Source organism: Tiliqua scincoides, chromosome 2, assembly GCF_035046505.1.
Source record: "Tiliqua scincoides isolate rTilSci1 chromosome 2, rTilSci1.hap2, whole genome shotgun sequence".
Taxonomy (NCBI): domain Eukaryota; kingdom Metazoa; phylum Chordata; class Lepidosauria; order Squamata; family Scincidae; genus Tiliqua; species Tiliqua scincoides.
This window is the reverse complement of record NC_089822.1, coordinates 256,475,427-256,486,156: the sequence shown is the minus strand read 5'-3', so window position 1 is coordinate 256,486,156 and position 10,730 is coordinate 256,475,427. Positions and strand designations below refer to the sequence as shown.

General features: G+C 44.8%; 1 protein-coding gene across 1 annotated transcript in view; it reads right to left on the bottom strand.

The window, feature by feature from the left end:
- Positions 1-1,042: 1,042 nt before the first annotated feature.
- The window catches only part of LOC136639075 (vomeronasal type-2 receptor 26-like), a 42,262-nt gene continuing 32,574 nt past the window's right edge, over positions 1,043-10,730 (bottom strand). The window contains exons 8-11 of the mRNA XM_066613101.1: positions 8,196-8,717; positions 6,641-6,870; positions 4,453-4,577; positions 1,043-1,953 (exon numbers count right to left, since the gene is read on the bottom strand). Of these exons, the coding sequence (XP_066469198.1) occupies positions 1,043-1,953; positions 4,453-4,577; positions 6,641-6,870; positions 8,196-8,717 (1,788 nt within the window). The remainder of the gene's footprint in view (positions 1,954-4,452; positions 4,578-6,640; positions 6,871-8,195; positions 8,718-10,730) is intronic.

Below are 10,730 nucleotides of genomic sequence, written 5' to 3'. Positions count from 1 at the left end.
TTGGCCACTGGTTTCTTCCTGATTTGTTGGGTGACCTGTACTGTTCTATAGTAAAACAAATAAATAATGTTAATGAGGGTTACACCAACCCTAGTGATGCATTTAGGTTGTGTGTATGATATTGTAATTTTATTCTGTATGGTCTAGTATGGGAGGAGGTCCATCATGGGGGTGGCGCAGTGAGCTCTCCCATCAAATCCTAGTGACACCTTTGCTTATAGGTGTGGCTTTTAAATTTAGCAAAAAAGCAAGGAGAGAGGGCTCATCCACTGAAACTGATTGCTGAGAGATTTGGGTTGGACAAAAAGAAAGGCTTCTTTGAACAGCATATTTGCTTATTATTATTGCTCTTTGCTTATTTCAGAGATTTTATATATTGCTTTTCTTGAAGCTGAAAGCAGTGCACAACACAGAAAGCACAGAAATACAATTAGATAAACACAGTTGAAAACAATACAGGAACAGGTAAAACATACTAGCATACAATCAAGTTATGGAATTTGCTATCGTAAGTTATAATGATGGATGCTACCTTAAACTTAAAAGGAGAATGGACAAATTCAGGGAAGGCAAGATCATCAATGGCCCTAGTCATGACTGCAATACACAACAAAGGTAATGTCCCCAACACTGCATGAGCTTTATGTGCTTTCATCTATGGCTTGTCAGAACCATCTGGTTGGTCACTTTGGAAAACACAGAACAGGGCAAAAGGAACCTTTGGCCTGATCCAGAAGGGCTGTTTTAACATTCTCATCCATTAATTCCATAAATAATCTCAATTTTAATAATGCAAATGAATCTTGTAGAGATTAAGTTGTGATTAATCAAAGTAATAAAAAGGAAATGTTTTTAGTCACTATAATATAATTTTATGTTCACTTTTATAACCCATTGAAATATTCTTTCATAATTTATTTGAAGGTGTGCAAGAGCTGCATAATACAGCCACAGAGGTTCATGCACAAAGCCAGTACGCTGGTTCAGTAACAACTACATAAGGACAAACCACTTCCAGCATTCAAGAATCATGTTTTAAGAATCAAGTCAGATTTTTAGCTTTCCCCGTCAGATGCTCCTTTGAATTTAGATTAGGCCTCAATACAATAATGTAGCATTTGGGAAAACAGATGCAACTCAATAATCCCAAACTGGAGGCCAAGATGGAGAAGACCTGCACGGCAACCACGTATTTGCCCTTCGTGCTCAGGTAGGCGGGCACAAAAGACACCCAAACACTGCAGAAGACCAGCATGCTGAAGGTGATCAACTTGGTTTCGTTGAAGGCTCCAGGCAGCTTCCTGGCTAGGAAGGCCACAGTGAAGGAGACGGCAGCCAGAAAGCCCATGTAGCCAAGGGCAACATAGAACATGATGATGGACCCTTCATCACACTGTAATATGATGTATCCAGACTGGGAATGCATGTCAGAGTCTGGGAAAGGGGGAGAGGATCCCAGCCAGGCAGCGCAGATGCCCACTTCAGCAATGGAACAAGAAAAGACAATGGAGTTTGCCAAACTCTTCCCAAGCCATTTCCTCATCCTGCTCCCTGGCTTGGTGGCCATGAATGCCACCACCACGGTGACTGTTTTGGCCAACACAGAAGAGACAGCAACCGAAAAGATGACACTGAAGATGGTTTGTCGAAGAAGGCAGGTCAACTTCTGGGGTTGACCAATGAATAGAAAGGAGGACAAGAAGGAAAACAAGAGGGAGACCAGGAGCATGTAGGTGAGGTCACGGTTGTTGGCTTTGATTATTGGAGTTTCACGATACTTAATGAAAATTCCCAGAACAAAAGCTGTGATTAGGGAGAAGAAGAGGGCTAAGAAAACAAGTATCATCCCCAAAGGCTCTTCATAAGATAGGAAAGTTATAACTTTGGGGGCACAATGATCTTGGTTCTTGTTTGGACGCTGATCTTCAGGACAGCTGGTGCACTGGTCTGCATCTGAAAAGCACAAGAGTTACTGCAGTATTACTAATGTCTACCCTAAATCCATAGTAATCTGTGATCTATAATGTTCTATGTAAGATATCTTTGAGAGCAAGAGCTCATGTGCCGCAACAGCTATTACTTCCTGTGATTTCTTGAATTTTTTTTATTTCATTCAGTAATCATGGCCTGTATATGCCCTGGTGCTAAGCAGTACCATTCAAGTCAGACCTGCCTGCTTATGCCAATGTTGCAATGCATTCTGGACTATGGGACAATGGGCACTGTTTGCTCTGAGACCCAAGTCAGGCAGGGCAAACGGTGGTTCCTGATCTCTGCTGCTATCTTTCAGTTCTACGTCCAGAGGAAGAAGTAAAGACTATATAACAACAACTTGTGGGTGCAAGATGGTGCCATCGAGGCTGCCAGGCCAGCCTTGTCAGAGATGTTGATTACTCCAAGGCAGTGTCTCTCATGATTTGTCTTCCACTGGACCACTTCACATGGTCCATCTATTTGAATTACCACTGCAAGTAATTGGCAATTACATTATCACCAGTTACTTCTGGCTTGGGAGGTCAGATGCAACCTGGCAAACACCAGTAAGAGGCTCAGGGTGGGCTTGTTTGAGCATGGAAAAGCATGCTTTGGAGATCTGCCTACGGAGCTGAATGTCCTCCCACTGTTTGTTCGGTCATCTTCCCAGTCTCGCTGCAGGGCAGCAGGTATCAAAGGGCCCTGGAAGTACCAACAGACACCACCTCAACGACCACTGGTACACTGCTGTAAGGGTTTTGGAAAGTGAACACACAAAAAACATCCTTTACCACATCCCCCAGTAACCATTTCTGATCCTAGAAACACATCTGGTTGGGATCCTCCAGTTTGCCATGCCCTGATTGATACATAAGCATTCCCTCAGAAGCCAGTCAGTGTTGGGGCCCAGTTTGTGTTTGTGACCCCAGGACTGAAGCAGAGACCCCCTATGTCTTTGCTTCATTCTTGGGTACCCAAAGCACTACACAAAACTCCACAACAAGGTTTGGCAAGCCGTCTGTAAGAAGGTAGCTATCTTTGCACTGTGAACCTTCTTTCCTCTTGCAACTTCCCTTCCCTCTGCCAATCCCTCTGAGCATATAGTTTGCTATTTAAGGGGAAGACCTAGAGACTGGACAACACACTACTCCCTTTGACCAATCCATCCAGGACCCAAGGAACATCACCACTTCCCCATGATCTCCACCTTGGAGGCCTGGAAGCTTGGCTAAGAGTTATGTGGTGGCAGAAAAGACAATTTTCCTAGTCTCAAAAGAGTCAAGTGTTTTATGACCTACCCAGGATCTCGCTCCTCACCTGCAGGCTTGGCTCAGGCTATAAGGAACTGCAACTCTACCATGCAATTTGACTATGGTCAAACCTTAGTATGAAACTAAGGACTATGAAACCTTAGTATTTTCCCGTTTCTCTCTCTTCTTTCCCCCCAGTTCTTCACCTCCACCTTCCTGCTACCACCAAGCCCCCTCCACAGTGCTACTCTCCTGTGTCCCACCTTTACCTCTTTAAAGCAGTCTCATATCTTTCTTCACATATAGTTTTGTCCCTTTCGCATATGAGGCAGATGGTGGGCATACTATTTACAGTGTAGCAAAAGCAGTGGGAATTCGAGTCAGGTGACTGGGACTTGAGTGGTAAAAATGCATGATTTTGGGAGACTCGGCAACTCGTGAGCTGCACACGTGGAAGACTCGGGTCAGGGCCACCCAACTCTGTGCTCCTCCCCACGCGTTCTGACTCGAGTCTGCCTGTGTCTGGGGGTGCTTGCTTCCTGTTTTCACCATGTGAAAAACCTTGTGGGGCAAGCATTCTGACCAGCGAGCAGCAGGGAGTTCCTGCAAGAAGGCAGGAAAGGGTTAATAGATGGGGGAGGCAGGAGTGAGCTCTCTCTTCCCCATCTCTGATAGGAAGGAAGGGATGACCATTGGACAAAGGAACAGCATTCTCATATGTCCATTGGCTGAGGGAGGGCAGAAGGAGGAGCAGAGGAGGGGCAACCCCATTGACTACTTCTGAGTAGGACTGCCAAGGGTTGAGTCATCCTGGTAAGCCTCCCAGCTGCTGCTCGTGACCCTCCTCCCTCTTGACACTTCTGTCCCGGCTGTCTCACTGTCCCTCCCACCCTCTTTACAGATGGGACAGCAGGGGAGTGTTCAAAGAGAGCTCCGACACACACCCTCCGGCAGCAGCACTGTTTTTTTTGCAGCTGACTTTTGAAAGGGGAGGGGGCGACTCAACTTGAGTCCATTAGAGTTAAAGGGTGACTCAGAGACTCGGAAAGTGCCCCCATTAGGACTCTTTTTCAAGTTGAGTCGTGGGGGTGGTGACTCGGTGACTCAACTTGAGTCAAGCCATGCTGGGTTTTCCCCAACACCGAGCAAAAGAAACACAGGTGGATCATGCTGAATCCTCCCACTGACCTATTCCTCGTGGGCAGCCCCTTCCCCTTCAATCACTGACCTTCCTGAGTGGAGATGGTCCCTCCCTTGCAGGGAGTGCAGTCGTAGCAGCAAACTGACTCCCCTTTTTTCACCACCTTGACACAGCCAGGCTGACACCTTTCCGTACACTTAGACTGAGGCAGGCTCTAAGCAGAAAGACAATCAACCAAACGTGTGAAGCCCCCAATGAGGCTCACAAAAATAGAATCAGATGACAAGATCAGACAGAAATTCATTTTTTTAAAGGAGAAATACATAAAAGCCATCAATTAAAAGAGCCAATAAACACAAATACAGCAGGTCAGCATGGTCCCTGAGCCCCTGTGACACAAAAGTGTGCTTGCAGCACTGTGAAATGCCTTCAGGATACTGGCCATAGGAGCCTCAAGAGAAAGAGAACCCAAAAAGGGCTCCTTTTTTGATACTTATTAATCTTCATTTAAAGAGCTAGATCATTTCATCTCAAACTCTTGGAGTTTCCAACTACAATAGTTGAAGACTTTGCCATAAAAACAGAAATGTTGTATTAATTAATTTTTTTTTTTAAATTTATTAGATTTATATTCCACCTTTCTCCCCGAAGGGCACCCAAGGTGGCTAACAATCAAGATTTAAAAACAATACAAAGTAAAATACAAATACACATGAAAAAAAATATAAAATACACATCAGTCAGCAAATAAATAAAAACACACAGTAACAGACATAATTTATAAAAGCAGCCCTTATAAGGCCTCAAAGGCTTTCCTAAATAAAAAGTCTTCAGGCCCTGCCAGAAAGTTAATGACAAGGAAGCTGTCCTCAATTCAAAGTGGAGGGAATTCCATAGTGCAGGTGCCACCACCAAGAAGGCCCTGCTTCTGGCCACCATCCCTCTCACCTCTCTCAATGATGGCACAACCAACAGGGCCCATGTTACCAAAAAGGCTGTTTTGTTTAGGGGAATTATTTATATTAGCCTTCTGGAAACTTTTGGGACCATAGGCTGGATACAAGACAGCGTAGAGCAAAGAAATCCCTTGTTTAGCTTAATGAGGAGACTGGGATGAAGGTAACTTTCAATCAAAGGATTATATTTTTATTGCAAACACACACAAAGGTAACATAATACACATGGAGAATCGATAAGTATATACTTGTCTGGTGTACCTAACTTGTGGTGGATGCATGTGCTATAATTTGAGTGCACCTGAAAAAAGAAACAGAAATGGTTAGGGTGTAGGAAGGTATTTTAGGAGTTCCTTAATCTGCTAAACCCAGTTGCTGACTAAAGATGGGGGGAGAAGGGAGGAATAGGTAGGGAAGAAGGGGGGGAAGTTTAGACGCACGATATATTTACCTGTGGGGGGGGGAGCAGTTGGATGAAGAGTCCCACAGGACCACTCTCGCAAGAGAGCAATCAGAGAGAGACTGCATGTGCTCTGAGTTCTCTCTTAAGAGTTGTCTTTGACCTGGAAGTCAATTCAAACTGACCAGAAGTATCCCAGAGCTGTGGGCATGCTCAGTAACACTTGGAGTATGTAAAGAAAGGGTGGAAGGGTCCAGAACTCCGCTATCAGCAAAGCTTGACTCTGGGGGAGGGAGACAATTTGCATAAGGTGCTTAAGAGTGTTAAAGCTACAACAAAAGAACAATAGACTTCCTCCTCCGTAGGTGCATGCTTGTTTTGCATAATCAGGAGACACAGTGATTAGGTTCTGCAAGGAAGTGGGGGTTTGTGTAATTCATGTGTTTGTAGCTTGGCCATGGCCCCTTAGAAACATGTGCTGGGGGAGGAGTGGCCTGCTTGCTTGGTCTGTATAGTCCAAAATACATAACTAGATTTAAAAACACAACTTGGAAGGGAAAAGGGGATTTTCATGTAACACCCCTTCTGATGACCTCAGAGAACGGACCGGACTATACGGAAGAAGAGGGTCTCTCAAATATGTATTGGGTTTAAAAAAAAACACACTCTTTCTAACCATACTTGCCTGATAGTAAGCCCCACTGAACAAGATAGGACTTACCTCTGAGTAGACCTGGTTAGGATTGTGACCTATGTGTATGATCTACTTCCAATTTGCTTCTCCTCCCAGCTTTGCCTTGAATCATGTATCAGTTACTTATTTGGGGGAGGAAACCAACCCTTTATATACCATGAATCATACAAATCCAATTTTTAGAGCTCAGCTGAGTTTACCAAAGAAGATAAAGTGGGTTTCCACACCTGGTTAAATCCCTTGGGCCACACAATGGCATCCTGGTCAATGGTGATCGTGATCTCTGAGGAGTTCTGCCTCTCTAGACTCCCAACTTTCACTCTAGCAAGGGACCGATTGGGAAATGCCACAAAGTTCACAATATCAAAGTCAGCTGCCAGGTCTCCGTCCTCATCCACATAAACACCTTCCATGGAAGTATTGTAGATGTGGGAGTTTCTCAGAAAAGAGTGGAGCTACATTTAGGAAAAAAGAAAAAGGCATTACATATTTCAGCCCTGCCTTTTGAAAGAGGCTATACCTGAGCATGTGTGATGTAGACTCAGGCCCAAATCCAATGCCCCACAGCAGTGGCATAGCTAGAGGGGGTGCAAAGTGGTAAGTTTTGCAGGGAGCCTCACTGTGGTGTGCAAGCAGTCCCTCCCCCTCCCCTTCATTGCCTCTGTTGCTCCCCCACCTGAAATGGCTCCAAAGGGGAGGGGGAGGAGCCGCTTGAATGCAATGACTCCCTTTCCTGCTCCTTAATGGCCTTGGTTCTATGCCAGCAAAATGGCTGGAATGGAGACCAGTTTGCATAGGAGAGCCTTGTCCCAGGGTAAGGGAACTTTCATTACCCCAAGGAGACCTCTCTGACTGCCCCCCAGAGGATGCAGAACATGCTCCATTGGCATGGCTGCATCAGTCGACGGGATGGTTCAGTTGAAGGGCTGTAAATGCATCGTGTAGAATTACAGGCTCAACTTTCCTCTCATGTAGAATTCACACTGGACCACAATTTGATCTGGGACTGTAGCATGGAGGTAGGAGGCACTGAATCCTTAAGTCTGTGTAGTTCTCCAGAAAAAAACAAAATTCCTGTCCAAAGCATTTATTTACATCTAGCAGCACAAACCTGAGTAAGTAAGAAGTAGATCCCACTGAGTTCAACAGGGCCTGCTTTCAGAAAACTGTGTATAGGATTGCAGCCTTAGAGTCCGATCCTATTGGGTGCATTGGGGGTTGCCAAGGTAAGGCAATTGTAAGGCACCTGGAAGCTGGCAGAAGACACCCAGTGCTAGCAGAGTGGCCAGCACCAGTTGGCACTGGGTCTCAGTGCTGACAACACACAGAACAGGAGCACTGGGAGGTATCCCTGTTGGGAGGTGGGGAAGCCTTTTGGGGGGAGGGGGAGGAACTGGGTGGAAGGAGGGCAAGTCGAGGGCAGATTGGGTCTGGGAGGGATGTGGGGATATTGGCAACCTCTGCTACTAAATCCCCTCCAGAGCACCTGCCAGTGCTGGGCCTTTCCATGTTTCAGCCTGCTGGTTCCTGTCACCACTCTCCATTTCAGTGGCCTGGATGTGAATGCATCATGTAGGGCTTGTGCCACAGCCTGAATAGAGTTGTAAATACTGTGACTGTCTAGAGACAGAACTCTTTCCATCACATCCTGGGCCAAGTTCTCTCTTTTCTCTTTCTCTGTGCATCTGGTCCAGCCTTTCACAGACATCGGAGGCTTTGAATAAAAACAGCGAAATGCCTTTTGTCCAAACTCGTTGATGGTAAAGAGCAAAGAACCAACATTGTTGTGTTCTGTGTGTTTGCGGTCCCGGACTGAGAAAGACAAGGAGCCCTGGAAGTGCTGTGTAGCAGCCACTGTATGAAATAACCCCAAGCTGAGATCCCGCAAAGACACGGCAACCCACACTTTCCCCACTGTTGGCTTAGCTATCATTGCAAAGTCTCTAATCAGGATTGCTAGAAACAACGTAGCATGAAGGTCCGCATAATAAACAACCACGTTGACTTGGTCTTGCATCAGAAATGAAGTCATGTTGAACTGATAATAGATAAAATTCAGCACTAAAATTCTTTTTGAGAAGGCAACACAAATTCCCCTCTTTGTGATCACATCTGTGAAGGTGCTGATGAACCTTTCTCCAAGGTCATTGTCTGGAGCCAGGAGGCCAATCCACGTCCATTTGAAATGCAGGAGTAGCTTGGCAATCCCCAGGAAAGGGGGTTCTTGTTTGGGGACCATCCGGAAGGAAAAAGGAAACTGAATTTTATCTTGTAGAGCACGACTCACAAAACCATAATTGACCTAACAATGAACGGAAAAAGTTGGTGTTCCGTTTTATCTTTAGGACAAAGTTTAGATATTTGTTGAGCAAAATACAGTAGAACCTCCAAAGTCGACCACCTCTCTAATGACCACCTCCTTAAGTTGACCTAATTTTCACGGTATGGACAGACACTGCATATATACTATGAGAGACCAACCTCTCTATATTGACCACCTCCGTAAGTTGTATCTTGACCACTTCAACCATTGCACAGAGTATTAATTTACCCTGTTATTTAATTATTTAATAAATTTACCTTTAATTAATTAATTAATTAATTAATTAAATTATTTAATAAATTTACCCTTTATTTATTATAAATAATAAATTTATTAATTAACCTATTAAATTAATAAATTTAATAAATTAAATTTATTAATTTAAATAAATAATATATTTATTCTATATCTGGACTTTCAGAAGGCGTTTGACATGGTCCCTCACCAAAGGCTACTGAAAAAACTCCACAGTCAGGGAATTAGAGGACAGGTCCTCTCGTGGATTGAGAACTGGTTGGAGGCCAGGAAGCAGAGAGTGGGTGTCAATGGGCAATTTTCACAATGGAGAGAGGTGAAAAGCGGTGTGCCCCAAGGATCTGTCCTGGGACTGGTGCTTTTCAACCTCTTCATAAATGACCTGGAGACAGGGGTGAGCAATGAAGTGGCTAAGTTTGCAGACGACACCAAACTTTTCCTAGTGGTGAAGACCAGAAGTGATTGTGAGGAGCTCCAGAAGGATCTCTCCAGACTGGCAGAATGGGCAGCAAAATGGGAGATGCACTTCAATGTCAGTAAGTGTAAAGTCATGCACATTGGGGCAAAAAATCAAAACTTTAGATATAGGCTGATGGGTTCTGAACTGTCTGTGACAGATCAGGAGAGAGATCTTGGGGTGGTGGTGGACAGGTTGATGAAAGTATCGACCCAATGTGCAGCAGCAGTGAAGAAGGCCAATTCTATGCTTGGGATCATTAGGAAGGGTATTGAGAACAAAACGGCTAGTATTATAATGCCGTTGTACAAATCTATGGTAAGGGCACACCTGGAGTATTGTGTCCAGTTCTGGTCGCCGCATCTCAAAAAAGACATAGTGGAAATGGAAAAGGTGCAAAAGAGAGCGACTAAGATGATTACGGGGCTGGGGCACCTTCCTTATGAGGAAAGGCTACGGCGTTTGGGCCTCTTCAGCCTAGAAAAGAGACACCTGAGGGGGGACATGATTGAGACATACAAAATTATGCAGGGGATGGACAGAGTGGATAGGGAGATGCTCTTTACTCTCTCACATAATACCAGAACCAGGGGACATCCACTAAAATTGAGTGTTGGGCGGGTTAGGACAGACAAAAGAAAATATTTCTTTACCCAGCGTGTGGTTGGTCTGTGGAACTCCTTGTCACAGGATGTGGTGCTGGCATCTAGCCTAGATGCCTTTAAAAGGGGATTGGACAAGTTTCTGGAGGAAAAATCCATTATGGGGTACAAGCCATGATGTGTATGTGCAACCTCCTGATTTTAGAAATGGGTTATGTCAGAATGCCAGATTCAAGGGAGGGCACCAGGATGAGGTCTCTTGTTATCTGGTGTGCTCCCTGGGGCATTTGGTGGGCCGCTGTGAGATGCAGGAAGCTGGACTGGATGGGCCTGTGGCCTGGTCCAGTGGCGCTGTTCCTGTGTTCTTTTGTTATGTTCTTACCCTCCATAAGTTGCCCACTGAATGCAATACTGTGGGCCTGTGCTTTGTCTGGTTTGTCTCATCTTGGAAAAGCAAGAAGCCATGTGACAATCCCTCCCCTACACCTGCTAGCGCCTGTTTTCTGGAGGAAAAAAAAACCTCAGAAGCCACAAAACCCTTTTGACATCTAAAATGAAGATAATACTGCATATATAGTTTTTTTACCTTTATGCTCTTATAGGTCCCATTTTTATAATGTAGCCCCCTCTTGTAGTTTTTAGTAAGTTTTGTTGTACATTCTTGTCCTGTGTTTTCAG